Source organism: Otolemur garnettii, unplaced genomic scaffold (genome assembly GCF_000181295.1).
Source record: "Otolemur garnettii isolate 467f Iridium unplaced genomic scaffold, OtoGar3 scaffold00096, whole genome shotgun sequence".
NCBI lineage: Eukaryota > Metazoa > Chordata > Mammalia > Primates > Galagidae > Otolemur > Otolemur garnettii.
The window spans coordinates 632,091-652,895 of NW_003852491.1; the positions used below are offsets into that span (position 1 = coordinate 632,091).

At 41.6% G+C, this 20,805-nt stretch overlaps 2 protein-coding genes across 2 annotated transcripts in view; one reads left to right on the forward strand and one right to left on the reverse strand.

The window, feature by feature from the left end:
- The window catches only part of CDR2 (cerebellar degeneration related protein 2), a 26,710-nt gene extending 22,456 nt beyond the window's left edge, over positions 1-4,254 (reverse strand). Inside the window, exon 1 of the mRNA XM_003795719.3 lies at positions 3,932-4,254. Coding sequence (XP_003795767.1) covers positions 3,932-4,010 — 79 coding nt within the window. The 5' untranslated portion in view covers positions 4,011-4,254. The remainder of the gene's footprint in view (positions 1-3,931) is intronic.
- A 6,663-nt stretch (positions 4,255-10,917) lies between these two features.
- LOC105887568 (transmembrane protein 180-like) overlaps positions 10,918-20,805 on the forward strand; it is a 27,964-nt gene continuing 18,076 nt past the window's right edge. The window contains exons 1-4 of the mRNA XM_012808872.2: positions 10,918-11,067; positions 12,490-13,212; positions 18,513-18,673; positions 20,504-20,587. Coding sequence (XP_012664326.2) covers positions 10,918-11,067; positions 12,490-13,212; positions 18,513-18,673; positions 20,504-20,587 — 1,118 coding nt within the window. The remainder of the gene's footprint in view (positions 11,068-12,489; positions 13,213-18,512; positions 18,674-20,503; positions 20,588-20,805) is intronic.

Here is a 20,805-nt window from a genome sequence, read left to right on the forward strand (position 1 = left end):
TCATTGTTGTTTGGCGGTTCCGGGCTGGGGATTCGAACCCGCCACCTTAGGTGTACGTGGCTGGCGCCTTAGCCAGTTGAGCTATAGGCGCCGAGCCCTCAGTGATCTTTTTAAAAGGATCTTCCTTCCAGAATTTACAAACCTTTAAATCCCACTGTTACATGTATTATATTTTTCCTATTATACTTCAGTGAAAAAAAAAACAAGGACATAGTATTCCCATGTTATTATGGCTATAATCTAGCAGTAATTCAGTAACATCAAGGCTAAAAGCTTTTCCTATTACAAAGTCAAAAGCGTCATTTGGTGACGCTTCTGTTTAACTCCTGTTGCCAACGTTACTATAATTGGGAAAGCAAATATCCTGAATATAAACATCAAGAAAAATGATGGTAGCAGTTTTAAACAGTGATTCAGCAAATTAGCTGCACACAAGGAAGATGTAATCATCTTGAAAAGAAATTTTAGGACTCCTTCAAATAAGAGTTCTTTGCAGACCTGAATCCTTATTCTAAGTTTATAGAGCTCACCAAAGAACAATTATAATAGCAGCTGGCCTGAAAGAAAATTCAGTCTCTGAAGTCTTTCCACCTTGTTCACAGGGGCACATTTCAAAGCAAGCCCCATCATTACCTGCATTGAAGGCTCCTGCTGTCCCAGAAAAGATCTTACCCACAGAGATTATTGTCAGTTTTTCTACCATGCCAACCCAGCCCTCTGACAAAGACAGTCTCTTCATCAAAGTGTTTTGTGAAAGCAAAAGGTTTTTCTCCTCCTGCGTACACGCAGCTTTACATGTTTCTAACAAAGTATGAATAGTAGACCAGAGTCTACTAAGGTTAGAATTTTCCAGCAATTTTAATTTTAAAAAGAATGCCCTACCTAACCTTGACACAAAGATTCAATCTATTTAAATAATGGCTTCCACTGCTAAAGGAAAAATTTTTGTAGTTGTAAGATTTTGAGAACATGATCTTCAAAGTTGTTTTAAACAGCTCTCCTCAACCTTTGCTCCGTAAGTTAATAGTGAGGACATTTAAAAATGAACAGGCAGATGTCTGTACATAATAAAATCCCACTGGACTGCTTAAGCAATCTGTTTAACAGGATGGACCTGCTCCCAAACTTTTCTAGCAGCAAACATCTGCTGAGGGCCTACAGTGTGTCAGGCACTGTAGTGAGCACATAACATGGGGGAGCATCTCCAGGCTTCTCTAGTGAACATTTTCCCATCAACTCCATGAGAGGAGGAAACCTACCTATCCTATCATGTGGGTAGGCATTGTGGCCCCAGTGCCTGCAATACCTGACTTAGAGCAGACAATAAATTCTTGAGAAATGAACAAATTTTAAAATTTGTTATACATTTAATAGTTCTTTAACATAATTATTTGAAATGCACTTGACAGTAAAGAGGTTCAGAGCTGATTTTTTTTTTTTTTTTTTGAGACAGTGTCAAGCTGTTGCCCTGGGTAAGAGTGCTGTAGCGTCATAGCTCACAGCAACCTCCAACTCTTGGGCTCAAGCGATCCTCTTGCCTCATTTTTTTAAATTTTTAGTAGAGACAGGTTTTTCCTATTGCTCAGGCTGGTCTCAAACTTGTGAGCTCAAGCAATCCACCTGCCTCAGCCTCCCAGAGTGTTAAGATTACAGGCGTGAGCCCAGCCCAGATCTGTTTTTTTAATATTTGTTAATCCTGAAGATATGACAACTTCGTTGTGATCAGAGGTTAAAGAGAATTCCATGTATAACCCAGACGACCTACATTTGCTTCTCAGTAGATTGAAATGTTACAGCTGGTTGTTCTTTAGTGCAGTGTGGAATAAAGGCTCCCCACAGAAGAAAGCCATGAAAATAGTAATCCTGTGTGAGTGCTTCAGTTCAAAAAATATGTATCTTTTTGAGACAGTCTTAAGCTGTTGCCCTGAGTAGAATGCCATGGAATCATCATTGTTCATAGCAACCTCCAACTGTAGGACTGAAGACATCCTCCTGCCTCAGTTTTTCTATTTTTAGTACAGACAGGTCTCGCTATTGCTCAGGCTGGTCTTGAATTCATGAGCTCAAGCGATACACCAGCCTTGGACTCCCAGAATGCTAGGATTACAGGTGTGAGCCACAGCACCCAGCCCAATTCAACAAATATTAAAGTCAAGCCTCTAATATGTGCTAAGTATTATGCTAGATGCTGGAAATACAAAAAACGAGCCTGCTTTCTGTCCTTAAAGAGTTATACCTAGGGTGGCGCCTGCGGCTCAAAGGAGTAGGGCGCTGGCCCCATATGCCGGAGGTGGCGGGTTCAAACCCAGCCCCGGCCAAAAACTGCAAAAAAAAGGAGTTATACCTCTTAAATAGAGGAAAGAAAAATACTTTGCTTTGATTATACAAATTGCTTAAATCTTAGGGAAATGTTGCAATTGCAACAGTGGTTGCCTCATAAATCCTGGAGAAAGTATCAAAGTAGGCCATCAATCCTTATGGGGAAATCCAAAAACAGGTCTTTTAAAATTACGACAAATTTGTCTTTTGGATATACAGAACATGGTGGCAGATACTTCAATGCAACTGCTAAACAGCTTGCACTATACAAACCTTTAAGAAGTCACCTTCTCCCCCAAATGCTTGTTTTATTTTCCTTTTCTACATGAGTCATTCAACTCTACATTCTTTTCTCCAAGCTCAAAGTTTAGCATGAACAATAATAACAATCATTTAATGTTCAACTAAAAAAGAGATGTTAATTTTCACTACAGGTTTAGAGATAAAAAAAAAATTGACTTGCACAAAATTGAAGAAACTGAAGATGTCTGGAAAAGTTACTGAGCATTATTCAGTGTTCAATATGGTGGTTTTCAAGGTCTGCTCGGAGTTTGACGTGGAACCCTAGCTCACCCAACAGTATCCACCTCCATAGTTATCGGATTAAAGGCGCTACTGTGTTAAGGACCAACCAAGTCATAAGTGTTGCCCAGTTGCAAAAAGGGGGGCCATTGGCTCCAAACCGAGGGCTGCACTACTACCATTATTCTCTGGAGACATCATCATCAAGAAACCCAAAGGAGGCCTATTTTTAAAGGAAAGCTAAAGTGCTAACTGAAATGGTAGAGGTGCAAGCGCCCTCCTATCATTTCATCTGGCATCTAGAGAACTACGCCCTACTTTAAAAAAAAAAAAGCTGTGAACTGGGATGGTAAGGAAGAGATAGGCTTTGAGAAGTGACTACTCATCCTCACGCTGTGTAGGTTCAAAAACACTTGCTCCCCTACCTAGTTTTAGGCAAGCCGCTTTACCGTTTTAGCCTATGCTTTCCTCGTCTGGGAAATGGGATAACAAAAGTTACTCTTGTCAGGGGTCTCTGAGGCCCTCGAACTGTCCAGTCGGCTAACTCTTTCATATACAATTATGGTGCGGAAAGAATCAGAGCAGGTATGCAAGGCGCTTGGCACAGCTCCTGCCACACAGCACTACCACCTGCAGCAGCTCACCCTTGGCTCTGGCCATTAAAGGCGCTGTTATGACTTGCCGAGAGAAAGCAGGTCTGCTGCCTGCTAAGCTGAGCGGCAGCTTTCTCGGCCCGGCCACTTACAGCGGGGCACGCCGGTTCGCCCTCTCTGCCTCGGAGGAATGCGCTGAGGATTAAATCAGTTAATCCACGGAAAGCGCTTAAAACGGTGCCTGGCGCGCAGTTCGCACTCAACGCACGTTAGTGATTATTCCCGGCGCCGAGCATTAGCAGGGCCGCGGGCCCCGCGCACTGGTTTCCCGCGGGCAGGAGGGGCTGGCAAGCCAGCCCCGCCGCCAGGTGAGCCCGACACCTTCCCTGCACCTGCCTGGGAAGAAGCCTCGAGCAAAAGCAACTTTTTCACAGTTTCGCACCAGGGGCCTCCTCTGCCGGGCCGCCTGCCGCCCCAGAGAGCGACCTCGTCCTCACCTTGCTGGAGGTCCTGGTGGTCGTACCATGGCTCGTCCTCCTTCATCTCAAACTCTTCCACTAGGTTTTCCGCCAGCATCTCGGCCGGGTCTTCCGGGGGCAGCGGCCCCCGCCGCCGCCTTCCCGCCTCAGCCGCTGCCCCAGGCTCTCCCCCGACCCCTCCGCCCTCAGCCAGAGCCGCCCTCGGGCGGGACGCGCCGCCGCCCAAGCTCCACCGCGCCGCCTCAGCACAGCACCCGCCGGCCGCCGCGGGAAGCGCGGCCTCCCGACGGCTTCCCGACGGGCCTCGCGCAGCCCAACGGCCCAAACGGCCGGTGCCCCGGCAAGCGCCCTGAGCCGGCTCCCGACACCGCAGTCGGGCCCAACGTGGCACTTTGGCAGCACCCTCCCCGACCGGGGCTGCGATTCAAACCCCCGGCGGCACCTCGACCAATCGCGAGAGGGCCGCTAGACGAGCGGCAGCCACCTTGTCCAATCGCGTCTCTCCTAAGGCCCGCGGCTCGCGGTCAAGCAGCCAATGGAGGTTCTGGAAGAAACAAAGAAGGCGGGGAAAAAAACTAAGGGGTGCGGCCGAAGGCCCCGCCCCCTCGCCCGCCTAGGGAATCTTTGAGGGGTGCGTCTGGGGTTCCGGGGTGTGGAGGCGGCGGTGGCCAGTGTGGTGGGTGTCCGTCCAGGCTTTCAGACACTGGATAGATACTGCGCGAGCCGGAGGGGCGAGGACTCCTCCTCTGAGCAGTGGGCAGTTGTCTTGGGGAGTGCCTGGTGCGGGCGGGAGGCGCAAAGGGTGCCGGAAGCCTGAGGTCGGCTGTCGGGTTGGCTCTTCTCGCTTCTTGACTCTCAGATTTGCTCTCGGTGGTGCCGGGAGACTCAGGGCCGATCTGGAGTCTAGGTCTGAGAAAACGCCCTCTGAGTCTTAGCTCTTTTCTCCTTGACAGCTGAGCAATCCGAGCCTCTGGGAATTGTACTCACTCCCCCTAAAACCGTGGGTGTCAGACCCGTTTGAGAATCTGGGGTGGGGCGGGGCTCAGGAAGCTGACTAGTTTGGGGAAATTTTGCAATCTATTCTGGATATGACCTTTAAAAGGTCCTCGTAGACCACAAGTTCAACATCTGGGAACGTGACGTAGCGCCTGGAGAGGGGAAGCTGCAGCCCTGGCACCTGATGGCCGGCAGGGCAGGGCGCGCTGGCCTCCGCAGACAGTACAGTAAATAAGCGCCGGTTAAGCTCCTAGCGCCTTCCTGCAGACAAAGCACGGAAACTCTTAAATAGGGCGACGAACCTGAAGGTCAATGTTCTCAACTTTGACGTAAAGGTAAAAGGCACAGCTAAGAGAAGATAACATGCCCATGTCTTTCTAACGCTGATACAACAAAACAAAAAAATTCAGGTTTAACTATATTATTGAAGGAATTTCTAGAACATACGGTAATAAGTTACAGAAATTCAGAGAGAGAGAAGGGAAGGGGAATAATATTTAGCCTTGATCTATCATAGTAGTCGACAGATAACATGATACCTTAAATTGATAATTCAGTAAATCAATTCCACAACTGTGGAAAGAGCTGCCAAAATAGGGGAAATAGTTCAGAGTTACCCACTCCCTCCCTAAGGGGAGAGGTGAGTTGGGGCTGTGGACTTGGCTTTTTATTATAAATCCTTCTGTGATCTTATTTTTTAAACCACTTTGTACACATTACTGTAATTAAAAAAGAAGGGAAATTTTAGGGAAGGCGTTATAGATTTTCAAACTACTTTTGTCTCTCTAAAGACTTGGGTAATTTAGAAGAGGGAAAAAACCTCAAATAATTCTTGTGGGTATTAAAATTTAGAGTGTCCCTGTGGTCCCAGCTACTTGGGAGGCAGAGGCAGGAGACTCGTTTGAGCCCAGGAGCTGGAGGTTGCTGTGAGCTGTGATGTTACGGCACTCTACCCAGGGGGATAGCTTGAGGCTCTGTCTCAAAAAAATAAATAAATAAAATTTAGAGTGTCCTGCTGCCTCCTTCTCCTTGCTCAAATCCAAGTGAACTCATGCTGATGGTGTGACTCCAGGGTCATCTTTTGCATAGGCTATAGGCTACTACCCTCAAAAGAAATCTTGCCAAGGACAAGAAGACCTCCCCACTGTGCAGTTGTTGCCGGGTTTTACCTTTCAATCCTTAAGGAAGACAGCTTAATAGCGTAGAGAACACAGTGGGCCTACAGTCAGAAAAGCTGGAGTTCTAGCCATACTTGGTACCAACAGAGGAGCATTTTGCCAAATGGTTTATGGGGGAAATTACCTATTTGTCTTGCTCACAGGAGAATCAAAGAGAAACACTATGAAGAAGTATTTTGTGCCCTTTTCAAATGGAATGTTGGGTCATTATTACTGATACTTGTTAAAGAGCAGGTACCCATGGGGATAATTATGACCATCAAAATAAATAATAGTAATAGATTGTAACCCATTGAATAAGAGAACAATCCATGAGTCCATACTCATATAAAGGGAAGAGAAAAGAAAGCTTTCTTAAAGTGCAATACCAACCAAAAAATGTGGAAGAAATAATGGTGTTAGAAATAATGGTGGCTTGGCGCCTGTGGCTCAAGTGGCTAAGGTACCAACCACATACACCTAAGGTGGTGACTTTGAATCCAACCCGGGCCCGCCAAACAACAATGACGGCTGCAACCAAAAAAATAGCTGGGTGTTGTGGTGGGTGCCTGTGGTCCTAGCTACTTGGGAGGCTGAGGCAGGAGACTCGCTTGAGCCCAGGAGTTGAAGGTTGGTGTGAGCTGTGATGCTACAGCACTCTACCCAGGGCGACAGCTTGAGGCTCTGTCTCAAAAAAGAAAAAAAAAAAAAGAAATAATCGTAAACTCACAAATCCTTTTCTTCTGAATCCAGGTATGCGAAGGCAAATGTTGCTGACCTACTTTTTATTGCTGGGTTAAGAAGAAGAAATCTAGGTCTCCATAAATCCTCTACCGCACTAGTTATTAATATTCAGGTAGACATATTAGAGTCAAAATAAAATCTTTTTTTTTTTTTTTTTTGAGACAGAGCCTCAAGCTGTCCCCTTAGGCAGAGTGCTATGGCATCACAGCTCACAGCAACCTCCAACTCCTGGGCTCAAGCGAGTCTCCTGCCTCAGCCACCCAAGCAGCTGGGACCATAGGCACCTGCCAGAATGCCCAGCTTTTTTTTTCTGGTTGCAGCCATCATTGTTGTTTGGCAGCCCGGGCTAGATTCGAACCCACCACCTTAGGTGTAAGTGGCTGGCGCCTTAGCCACAGGCGCCGAGCCAAAATAAAATCATTTAAAAACAACTATCCTAATCACTATAAATAGAGCCCTTTGGAAAGAGAGAAAATTGGGCTTAGGGTTTGCTAATGGTGATTTGTGAAAGCTGAAGGGCTAGAATCATGTCCTTGACCATACCACTTATCTGGAAGTTTGAAGATGCTGGCTGTTTACTCTACGGCGAACAGAAACTCATTTTAGTTCCAAACAGAAAAAGTGTATTAGAATGTTCTTACTATAGAAAGAGAGAGGGGAAGAAAGGAAGGAAGGAAAGAAAGAGATTGATCTGGAGAATTAAAGCTATTGATAGTTTAAAATAGCAAAACAAAACAGCCCACAAGTTAGTGAGGTATGTTAAGTGGGTTCTTCTTAAGGACACTATTTAAGGAATTATTTTGTCTAGAAAAATCATGAACAAAAACTGCATTGAAAAAGCGGTGTTAGTTTTCAGAGCTACATTTGCAGGGTTCTCCATTATTCATTTAGTGTATTTAATCATAGCTAAAAAGCAATCATAAGTAGCCTCTTTAGCAACATTAATATTATTTGAGTTAGTAGTAGCTAGTAAATACCTACGTTGATTCTAACAGGAGGATTGCAGTGTTTGCTTAATAATTCACTGCTATTTTGTGCACTCGCCCAGCCTAATCATTAAATTATTTTGCTACTTCTAAAGTCTTCAGCATAAAACAATTTGAGGTAAAGAAGATCCAGCTTCAGAGATTCTTTTCCTTTTGTTGAAAAGACCCAATGTACTTGTTCTTTGGTGTTTTGTTGCTATAGTAAAAGCATGTAAGGAGAGTTTTAGATACTAGTGGTAGTTCTAAAAAAATTATAAGTGGTGATTTTCAGTATGATACTTTCAAAAAACAAGTATTCACTATGATGACAGTAATCTAAAGCAAAATATTGATGGCTCCTTTTGCAGAAGGAAGTAAGGAAGATTTTTACTTCGTCCTCAATATAAAAACAAAAAGAAGTTCAGACTATAGCTTTTCATAATGCTCTTAAAACCTCATATTCTTAGGTGTAGACAGGCTGAGTACTGAACTCAAATTCTTTGAAAAATTTTTGAATTCAACTTGGGGAGCTTATGACCCTTTGCAGAATTCTGTGTTTATAAATACCTGCCTTCTGACTTAATGATAGGTAAGTTTAGAAAGGTGTGGCACACTTCTTGTTTTAGGATCCTGAAATAAAACTGAGAGGAAAAAATGCCTAGATTTTGGTAGGTTAAATTTGTATCTTGGCATTGGCTCTAGTGACTCCCTTGTTTTTGATTCTCTTAGTAACAAAGTGACCTCTAGCCTTAATTAGTCTTTAGTCTCACTTAAGCTGAAAGAAACTCCCTAGAGTGAAGTGGGTTTTTTTGTTTTGTTTTGTTTTTTTGAGACAGAGTCTCACTATGTTGCCCTTGGTAGAGTGCTGTGGCATCACAGCTCACAGGAACCTCAAACTCTTGGGCTTAAGTGATTCTCTTACTTCAGCATCCCAAGTAGCTGGGACTATAGGCATCTGCCACAACGCCCGGCTATTTTTTCATTGCACTTGTTTAGCTGGCCCAGGCTGGGTTCAAACCCACCACTCTTGGTGTATGTGGCTGGTGCCATAACCACTGTGCTATGGGTGCCAAGCCACCCAGACCAAAGTTTTTGTTTGTTTGTTTTGTTTTTGGCCAGGGCTGGGTTTGAACCCGCCACCTCCAGCACATGGGGCTGGCGCCCTACTCTTTTGAGCCACAGGCGCTGCCCCCAGACTGAAGTTTTTACCAGTAGTTCCTAGGTTTTTCAAATCTGAGAGTTACCTTTTAAAGACAAAAATGTTGGCTCGGCGCCTATAGCTCAACTGGCTAAGGCGCCAGCCACGTACACCTAAGGTGGCGGGTTCGAATCCCCAGCCCGGACCCGCCAAACAACAATGACGGCTACAACCAAAAAATAGCCGGGCATTGTGGCGGGCGCCTGTGGTCCCAGCTACTTGGGAGGCTGAGGCAGGAGACTCGCTTGAGCCCAGGAGTTGGAGGTTGCTATGAGCTGTAATGCCATGGCACTCTACCCAGGGGGACAGCTTGAGGCTTTGTCTCAAAAAAAAAAAAAAAAAAAAGACAAAAATGTTGACTGACCTCCACAGAATAGTACTTGTACTGTTCAAGTGCATAATGATGAAAAAAACCAGATGTGCATATTATCATTGCAGCAGAATCTAAAAACACTTTAACATATGTAGGCAAAAATATCCTTTTTTAAAGACAATGCATGCTGTACATATTAATTTTATAACCTTTTTCTGTAATTTTAGGGCCCTACTACTCATAGAATTAAATAATCTGATAATTTGAGCCAAATGCCTACTTCCCCCTCTGACTTACCCTCTCTTTGCCTAAGAAATTTGGCAATATACACTGAAATGTCTGTTTATTTCTGTTCCTGAATCTCCACAGTTAAAGCAGAGGCCCAAGGAGCATCCAAGCAAGAAACATCCCTCAAGTTATTGAAATATTTGTCTGTTTTCCAATTAAGAATGTGGAGACCTGGTCAAATTCAGTAAGCCAGGAATAAAACAGAACGACCATTGCGTTCTCTTAAAACTACAATCAAGATTAAAAGGAGGAAAACTCTATGCCGACTTCTTGCTTGGTTAGCCTTTTCCAGTTGTGTAAATCAAAAGGTAAAACAATAGGTTAGATTTCAGAGGGCCTGTGCTTCAGAGCAAGGATCAGAATGTGTTATTTCTATGCCCATCTTAGATATGTCCTTTGAGTCAAAGCTACATTGCCTATCAGGAGAAGATCAAGAATAAATCTTTAAATGCAAGGTGATACTACTGAATGGACAAGTTTATAATAAGATGAAGGGCTTGCTTCTGTATCTTCTCTCTGACTTTATCAAAAGGCTGTCACTTTGTTCTTTTTCTATGGCACCCTCCTGATTAGGGAGGATGAGAATGCTACAAACATATCTCTCTGGCCACTAGTTAAGCGTGTCCAAACTCCTGGGTAAATCCCACTTTATAAGTTAGAAGATATAATATGGCTCAGCGCCTGTGGCTCAAGTGGCTAAAGTGCCAGCCACATACACCTAAGGTGGCAGGTTCGAATCCAGCCCGGGCCCGCCAAAACAACAATGATGGCTGCAACCAAAAAATAGCAGGGCATTGTGGTGGGCGCCTGTGGTCCCAGCTACTTGGGAGGCGGAGGCAGGAGACTTGCTTGAGCCCAGGAGTTGGGGTTGCTGTAAGCTGTGATGTCACGGTACCCTACCCAGGGCGACAGCTTGAGGCTCTGTCTCAAAAAAAAAAAAAAAGAAGAAGAAGAAGAAGATATAATAAAAATATAAATGGAAGAGCAAGACCCCATATCTAAAAAATAGCTGGGTACTGTGGTGGACGCCTATAATCCCAGCTACTTGGGAGGCTGAGGCAAGAGGATCATCTGAATCCAAGAGTTTGAGGTTGCTGTTGACTAAGACACCACGGCTCTCTACCAAGGGTGACCAAGTAAGACTGTTTAAAAAAAAAAAAATACTCAATGATTAAATAAGTATTAAATCACAGCTAGTAGTTTTGGACTCTTAATTAACTAAAATTAACTAATGTCCCCCAGAATTTTGCCACCCATTACTAATGGTATACAAACAGCAAATTTAACCTTATTTGTTTATTTTTTTCCTAAACTAAGGAAAGAAGAGTTCCTCTGCTTGGAAAATGACACTTTTAAATATCAAACCCATTGCTTGGGCATACTCTATGATAACATTAGGGACTGAAATGCTAAATTCTACCTTCAGGTTCTACTATGTAAAACTTTTTCTACATCTGTACAAGATTTCAGAAATGGCCTTTTATCAAGCCCAGGTGAGATGGAATGTTTACTAGCTTTTCATGTAGGACAGACCTTCTTTTTCTTCATATCTGTGTATTGTAATTTGCCAAAGAGCTGATTCTTCCAAGATAGATGAAAAAGTTGTCAAGAAAAGTTACTCATGTCAAAATTTCTCTTTTGGGTGGCCATTTTGAGATGTTTAAAAGATTGCCACTTAAAAGATAAAAGTTTGAGAGTTTAAAGTGTAAGCTTTGGTTATCTGGAAAATTAACTTACGTGGAACAATCAGTATTCTTATTAAGATATTTATTGTCTTGAAAAGGCCCATGATGTTTACAAATTGTTATAGTAACTTGTGACCAATGAGGTCAGGTTGGATAGAGTTCATGGTTTTAAAACCCTTATATTTTATGGTAGCCATTTATTACTGCCAATAACATACTTCTTAGATCTGCTTTGAGTTGCTAAACATTGATATTTTAACTTTTCCCATGAAATTATGTAAAATGATGCAGCAGTCTCTCTGCAAAGACATGACTCTGTGTACCATTGTTAAGAGGCAGATATTCTAGCATAAATTGAAAGCATAGACTCTGCCCTAAGTGTATACTGGTTAGTAGTCTGCATTGTGAAAGCACAGACTCTGGAGTCATCAGCCTTGGTTCAGACTCTGGGTGTATTGTTTCTTAGCTAGCAAGTTGCTCTCTGGCTCTGTTTTCTCATCTGTAAGGTCAGGAGTGATAATAGTACCTACGATTGTACCTGTCTTGTAGGATTGTTTTTAATATTTGATAAAATAAGCTGGGCGTGGTGGCGGGTGCCTGTAGTCCCAGCTACTCGGGAGGCTGAGGCAAAAGATCGCTTGAGCCCAAGAGTTTGAGGTTGCTGTGAGCTATGACGCCAGAGCTGCCTACAGGGGGCAACAAAGTGAGACTCTGTCTCTCAAAAAAAAATAAAATAGGCTCAGCGCCTGTGGCTCAAGTGGCTAAGGTGCCAGCCACGTACACCCAAGGTGGCAGGTTCGAATCCAGCCCGGGCCCGCCAAACAACAATGACGGCTGCAACCAAAAAATAGCCAGGCGTTGTGGTGGGCGCCTGTGGTCCCAGCTGCTTGGGAGGCAGAGGCAGAAGACTCGCTTGAGCTCAAGAGTTGGAGGTTGCTGTGAGCTGAGATGCCACGGACTCTACCCAGGGGGACGGCTTGAGGCTCCTGTCTCAAAATAAATAAATAAATAAATAAATAAAATAAAATAATGCACATAAAGCGGTTATACAATGTCCAAACACAGTACGAATGCACATTGGCTTTTGAATAGTATTACCTATCATTAGTATTTCGGGTACTTCAGAAACAATGAGCTTTTTTACTCATTAGCATTGGTTACTTCACATAAGTGGAAAAAAAATTCAGGGGTCATTTTTATTTTGTAATCCTGTATGTTTTTTCTCCCTAGATAATTTTAATGATCTGGAATATTCTTAATAACCTGACTGCGTATTTTCATGACAACTCTAAGGCCGAATGCTGTTCAAATCGTCATGTTTCTATCTTGTATGGTGCCCCTTTATATGCAATGTCTTTCCTGCTTCCTTGGTTCCCTTGGAAATACTATCAAGAAGGTGACTGGCTTAGTGGATTTCACCTGGTGGTGTCATTATGTGCTTTTGATAGCACGCTTACCTGTGTTCAGCAAGCCCAATGTACATTGTTTGCAGAGATTCTCACTAGACATGAAAGTAGGCTTCAGCTTATTAAAATTAACCAAGTGGCATCACTGGTAGCATCTACCAGTGTCCTCTTCTGTGGCCTCATCTCTAAGAATGTGGAAATTTTGCCCCATTTTCAGGCTGTTGCTATTGTCATTGCCTTTCTTGCTGCTGTCAGCCTTTACACTGGCATGTACCACATGAGACATTTTGAACTGAAAAGGAGCCCTGAGGAAAACCTCTTGGAAAGCGAAGAGGATCTTGCCTGGGCCTCTATCATCTTATCCGTGAGACAACTCTTGTCCCAGAAAAACTGTTACCTCTTTCTGATGATGAATTTCTTCCAAGTCTTTCATTTAACCTTCCTCACCAACTTCATGATGATCTTTGCAGATGATCTCATTCCCAGGGACGTGCTGCCTTCTTCCCTGAGGAGCATCATGTATGGGGCAGGTTTTATTTGCCCACAGGTATGTGATAATTCTTCATGTATTTTCTTGCAGGGATTAGAGGAAATTAGAAAACTGATTTCATTGGTGATTTGAAAAAATGACACACATGCTTTAAGAGACCCAAATAAAAAGAGGTCCAGATACTATACAAAATTCAGCAGAAACAGAATAGAAAAAACAGATGAAAGAAAAAAGAAAAGTGAACCGAATGAAAGCCAAGCAACCTGATATGTTAAACATTTCTACTTTTGGATCTTGTTCCCCTGAGTTTTTTCATTTAAACCTCAGCAGAGCTGTGGAACAAAATAAATGGCTTCCTATAACCTTGCAGTTTTGCTTTGTTGAGGTATTTAAGATTTCTGTTACTGTTATAAAGAACAAAGAAAGTTACTTGATCAAGAATTCTTTTTTTTTGAGACAGAGTCTCACTTTGTTGCCCTTGGTAGAGTGCCGTACCATCACAGCTCACAGCAACCTCTAGCCCCTGATTCTCTTGCCTCAGCCTTCCGAGTAGCTGGGACTACAGGCACCTGCCATGACACCTAGCTATTTTTTGTTGCAGTTTGGCCAGGGCCGGTTCTAACCCGCCACCCTCAGTATATGGGGCAGGAGCCTACTCACAGAGCCACAGGCGCCACCCTTGATCAAGAATTCTTAGAGCCAGGTTTCAAAACACTTGGCAAAAAGCTGGAGTCCTGGAATTCCAGAGCATTATTAAAATTCCATGGTCATGACCATTATTATAGAGGGCATGTCCTTCAAAAAAATATATTGGCCCACTGTTTGTTATATAATTTGGAGAGCTGGCATATTTTCCCCCTTAACCTAAACATATTCTCCAAAAATATGACTTGAGCAGGGCATAGTAGCACACACCTGGAGTCCCAGTTACTCAAGAGGCTAAGGCAAAAGGCTTATTAGGGTCCAGGACTTTGAGTCTAGCCTGGGCAACATAGTAGGACCCTGTCTCTTTTAAAAAAAAAATGTGACTTATCTAGCCTATAATATAGATTTCTCCCATTTTCACAATTAAATGATAAGTGGTAAAAGGTACTGTGCAGGGTGGCACCTGTGGCTCAAAGGAGTAGGGTGCTGGCCCCATATGCCAGAGGTGGTGGGTTCAAACCCAACCCTGGCCAAAAATTGCAAAAACTAAAATAAAATAAAAAAATAAGATGTACTGTGCCTACATCATTTATTTAGCAGAGTATATCAAATGAAATTTCATTTTGGTTTATCAATATAGTCCCAGCTGTGTGCATGATAAAACAGTGCTTCCCTTTCTGAGCAATTTGAGGTTCGTCAAGCCATTTACTCTTAGGTTCAACCCCCAGAATGGGAAGCTGTGCATTTTCCTGTCGCTTCTTTATATTTGCTGTCAGATATTAGGCTCTATATACAGGCAGTACCCAGGTTATGAATGAGATAGATTCTGTAGGTTTGTTCTTAAATTGAATTTGTATGTAAGTTGGAACAGGTACATTGACCTATTACCTATGATAGCCTCCATTTGCAATGGCGGCTAAGTTGTATGTCAGTCAGATGTTTGTAACTTGGGGATTTACTATAATGCTCTCTGTTCATTAAGTGTGAGTTTAGACTGCCTATAACTTCTTACTTCAAATCTTCAGTGTATAGTACTTGCCTATAGTTTCTCCTCTTCACCAAATAAAGTTTGTTAAACTCTTTTGTAAAAAACAGTAGATAGATTTTTAAAAAATAGCTTTGTTGGCTCAGTAGTTACAGTAGTTACAGCACCAAGGTTAGTGGGTTCGAACCCAGCCTGGGTCAGCTAAACAACAATGAAAACTGCAACAAAAAAATAGCTACTTAAGCCCAAGAGTTTGAGGTTGCTGTGAGCTGTGACACCATGGCATTCTACCCAGGATGACATAGTGAGACTTTGTCTCAAAAAAATAAATAAATAGCTTTGTTGGGATATGATACATACACCATACAATTTAATCATTTAAAGTGTACAATCCAATGTATTTTAATATATTCACAGAGTCATGCAACCAGCATCATTATCCATCTTAGAACATTTTCATTACTCCCACAAAAAAATCAGTCCCCGCTCCATTCTCCATTCAGCCCCTGGTAACCACTTAATCTACTTTCTGTTTCTATGGATTTACTTACTCTGGACTTTCATACAAATGGAATCAGATAATATATGATCTTTTGTGACTGGCTTCTTTCACTTAGCGTGTTTTTTTAACCTTATATGCAGTTTGACTTACATTTGGCACCTTTTTAAAGTTTATCCATGTTGTAGCAAGTATGAGTATTTCATTCCAGTTGATGATCTAAGAATATTCCATTGAATGGTTAAACCACATTTTGTTTATCTGTTCATCAGTTGATGGATGTTTGGGTTGTTTCTACTTTTTGGCTATTAATGACTAATGATGTTATGAACATTGATGTACAAGTCTTTGCACAGACGTATATATTCTTTTCATTTTCGTTGTACATCTGGGAGTAGAATAGCTGTGTCATATGGCAACTCCGTGCTTCACAATTTGAGATATAGGTACCAAAATGGCAGCACCATTTTACATCCCTACCCATAGTGTAGGGTGGTTCCAGTTTTTCCAACTCTATACCAACATTTATTATCTGTTTTTTTGATCATAGCCATCCTAGCATATGTGAATGACATCTCATTGTGGTTAGATTTGCGTTTTCCTGATAGTTTATAATGTTGATCATGCTTTTATATGCTATTGGCCATTTGTGTATGTTCTTTGGAGAAAAGGCCATTCAGTTTATTTGCCCAGTTTTTTTTAATTGCAGTGGTTTGTCTTTTTATCGTTCAACTGTAATAATTCTTCATGTATTTTTGATACAGCCTATCAGATCTATTGTTTGCAACATTGTTCTCTTATTTTATGGGTTGTCTTTTTACTTTCTTGATGAAATTGGGAACTATGAGTCCTCCTATGTTGTTTTCTTTGTAAAGATTGTTTTGGCTATGCTCTTGAAAATCCATATAAATTTTAGAATCAGCTTGTCCATTTCTACAAAGAAGTCAGTGGGGATACTAGTAGACATTGCATTGAAGCTCAGATCTGTTTTGTAATACTGCCATCTTAATGATATTAAATTTCATGATCCATGAACATAGGATATTTTTTCCTTCTACTTATATTTTCAAAAATTTCTTTTAACAATGTTTTGTATGTTAACCCTTTCTTTTGTTAACCCCTTCTTGTATGTTAACAATGTTAACCCTTTCTTTTGTTAAAAATTTATTCCTAAGTATTTAGATAGATATTCAGTGAAGGCCTGATGGGCTTTGCCGAGTAAAGTACCTGAGCTTTACTAAATACATACATGCAGTGATCTTATTTTGGTGGTTTCCATAGATGTCTTTTGCTTCTTTTTAGTTTTAAGCTACATTCTGAGTAGAGATCACCAGATGGTCATTTTCTGATGAAGAAGCTGCTATGTTTCTGAATGAATCATAACTTCCTTTTTTAAAAAAACCTTTTATTGCAAAAATAATACTGATTGTTGTAAAATTCCATTTACTACTACATTACTTCTAATCAAACTACTACTACTTCTTATCCTTTTTGTATTTCACTTACTGAGGTTTTAAAATGTAACTATATAAAATTACTCAACCTCTTAGTGCCTCAGTTTCCTCATCTATAAAACAAGAACCAAAATATTACCTACTTAATGGAATTTTTTTTTTTTTTGAGACAGAGCCTCAAGCTATCCCCCTGGGTAGAGTGCCATGGCATCACAGCTCACCACAACCTCCAACTCCTGGGCTCAAGCGAGTCTCCTGCCTCAGCCTCCCAAGTAGCTGGGACCACAGGCGCCCACCACAATGCCCAGCTATTTTTGGTTGCAGCCATCCTTGTTGTTTTGGCGGCCTAGGCTGGATTCAAACCCGCCACCTTAGGTGTATGTGGCTGGCGCCTTAGCCACTTGAGCCACAGGTGCTGAGCCTACTTAATGGAATTATTATGAGGATTAAATGAATTGAAACATCCAAAGTAGGTTGGGCACTCTGGGAGGCAGAGGCAGGTGGATTGCCTGAGATCAGAGATTCAAGACCAGCCTGAGCCAGAGTGAAACCTTGTCTCCAAAAATAGCCAGGCATTGTGGCAGGTGCCTGTAGTCCCAGCTACAAGGGAGGCTGAGGCAAGAGAATTGCTTGAGCCCAAGAGTTCGAGGTTGCTATGAGCTATAACGCCATGGCACTCTACCGAGGGCAACAAAGTGAGACTCTGTCTCTAAAAAAAAGAAAAAAATCCAAAGTACTTAAATCATTTCCTCACACCAAATAAATACTGTAGAAATGTTAGATCTTATTATATACAACCGATTCAATACAGCAAATGTTTATTAGACTTTCACTGCAAGCATAGCATTGTCTTCATCTTTCTGTTTTGATTTAGGTTCCTTTGGTGTTGGTTTGCCAACACTTATGTTGGGGACTCTGTTGAATGGGGAGACCAAGTCCTCAGTTTTAATGTTGAGGCTTTATTTTAGTAAGAGAGAAAGTCATCTTTACCTTTTTTTCATGATTTTTATAAAACTATTCACCATTGGCTTCTGTCTTCTTATATATTTGACATAAGAATAATAGCTTAGAATTATCAGTACCTTGTGTGTTGAAGATGGTGCTAGATAAGAAAGAGAAAGGGAGGCGGGGAGAGAAAGAGGGAGAGAGTTAGTAGGTGGGGGAAATACCTCTTAGGTAAAGCAATTTGTGAACACATAGGTGATAAAAGTGGCAAAGCTTGAATTCAAACCTAGGGAGTAGAGACATTTGATTTCACAATCTTGCCCTTTCTACTCTGCTTCACATTTCTTATATTAACTTATTTTGTGTATTTATGTATTAGAGATGGAGAAGAAGCAGTTTCATTTCAATATGTAGAAATTTGTTACTTTGTAATATTACATTTCAGAATACAATTATACTTGCTGGAATGTTTTTTATGTTTATTTATTTATTTTTTTTTTAGAGATAGGGTAAAAAAAAAAATTCCAAGTCTGATATCTTAACATGAATCTATTAGAAAGATATAAATATATAAGGTGAGGTGGGACATCAGGCGCCCACCGCAACACCCGGCTATCTTTGCAGCCATCATTGTTGTTTGGTGGGCCTGGGCTGGATTCAAACCCGCCACCTTAGGTGTAAGTGGCTGGCACCTTAGCCACCTGAGCCACAGGCACCCAGCTGCAGATTCAATATATAATGAGAATGTTTATTTTGTCATCAGCAAGAGTAAGCAAGAATAAAGCACGGGATTCCATCTTAACACACTACCATTCTGCTTTCATTTCAGTGCCTGGTACTAATACTTACCAGTCAGTCCTGGCTGAAGAAGTTTGGTTACTATAGGATTATCTTAATGTCTTTCTACCTAGAAGGAACAGCTTCCGTCGTCATGTTACTTCTGGGACGGCAATACTATTACTGTTTGGCTGTTTATCTCACTATTATCATGTAAGTAAATGCCAGGTCCAATCTTAGAACGCCCTGAACACCACCCTTCAAGGGGTGAAACATCTTTGCGCTGAACTGAGTGTAACATGTGTTTCTAGGCAGAGTCAATGCACCGTTTTGCCAGTCTGTGTGAATGATACCAGCTTGTTTTTTTAAAGGAGTTAAGTTCATTTTTTTAACCTATTAAGGTGCAATGTTTAGTAAGTCCTGCTGCCAAGTATAAGAGAGGTTCCTCCTTCCACCCCTCCTCCTATTTCTGCAACCTCTTCTCCTCCTCCTCTACAAGCACCCACTCCTCCCTTCCCACAGGCATCTCAGATTCCGCATATTCAAATCAAGGATCTTGCCTCTCTTAAATCTGCTCTTTTGCCATTGTTTCCCATCTTGGGAAATGGCTCTGCTGCCTCTCTCGTTGCCCAGGTCAGGAACTGAGAAGTTGTCTTTGCCTTCTTTGTCTTCTTTGACACTACTAATCATTAGCAATTTCATCTCCCTAATGTGTCCTGAATTCATACCTTCTCTGTTCTGTTGCCATTCCTGCAGCTCCAGTCCTCACGTCTCTTACATGGATCTACATGGCCTCCTCTGTGGTCCCCTTGTGTCTACTCTGCAGTCCTTCCAACCCCTTCTCCCATGTTGCTTCTAGAATAACATGTCATTCCTTTGCTTAACAATTTTAAGTGGCTTCTCATTGCATTGGGAGTATAGCCAAAGTGATATTCTTTGTTACGTAGGCCCTCTTTATCTCTTCATCCTCATTTCTTGTTACTCCCCCTCCACTTTGAGTGCACTCTCTGCCATCCAGAAGTACCTGTACAAGTACTTCAAACACCTGTGTCTAGCAGATACAGTTTCCAGCTTGACCCTATTTCCTGCTTGGCTCTCTCCTGGTGTTTCTCAGGCTGCAACTCAGGTATGTGCTTCTGCTGGGAGACTTTCCTCTGGATTCGCTGCCCCTCCTACATGACCCAAAGCCCTGAGCTTATCTCTGCTGCAGTGCTTATGCCTCTCTGCCTGTGACTGTCAGTGGTCCCCATGGGACTGAGATTATCGTGCCTAAGTCTCTTATCACTGTGGCCCATTACCTACTGCAGGTCTTATCAATAGTCCAGTTCTTGCAAATAGTCCTTAGAAAATGTGTTTTCAGGGAATGAATTAATAAATTCTATTTCAGGTCCCTGCTGGAACAATTTGAGAAAATTTTCATGAAGGTTTATTTATTTTGAACACGCTGGTAGTAGAGAATGTAGCAATTAACTAAAGGATTGAATATCAATAAATAACTATTTTATAAGTCTGTAAGAGTGGCTTTGGCTACATAATATTTAAATGGCATTTTATAGTGCTTTTTAGAATGAAGAATGGTCTTTGCTTTTTTATTTACTTAAATCATTCCCCTGATTTTTATTCTCTTGTCATTAATTAAAATGCTATATGCCCCTTTCTGGTTCTTAACTTATGCTATGCTTGATATCAAGAGAAAGATTTCTGATGGCATGTTCTGTTCTTTAGAGTTTATTCATAATTTAAATGTGCGGCTATTCGTTTAGGAATGAGGAAAAAGCATAAAATTCACTTGTAAAAATCCCAAGTGAACATAATTATTTCATTTTAAAGAAGAATTACATTCATAGATATATAACATTTGAGGGGACAGAAATATATGCCTAATATGTTTTATCCTTCGTAGTATATTATTTCCTTTTTCTTCTTGAAAACCATATGTCAACATGTCAACAACTTTTGTTTGATTTTTTTTAAAAAGCTTTGTCTCCCAATTGTAAAATATATATATATATGTATATGTATATGTTTAATTTTTTTTCCTAGGGTGATTGTGCAAGCTTCTTTTTCCTTGTTTAACCTGCCACTAGCTGACATGGTTGATGCAGATTTACTAAAGTTCAATCGGCAGTAAGTATATTTATTCAACTATTAGCTACAAACATATTATATGTCAGCTGGACCCCTATCTCATGAGAAAAGAGATAGCAGAGCTCGTCTTTCCTTTCCTGCCTTGTCTTTTTTTCCCTCCTTAGTTGCAAGGTGGTCATCATTGGTTGAAATGTAAGGGTTTGGTGAATGCATTTGATTTCTTTTATATGAAATGATTATTCTTTTTTTTTTTTTTT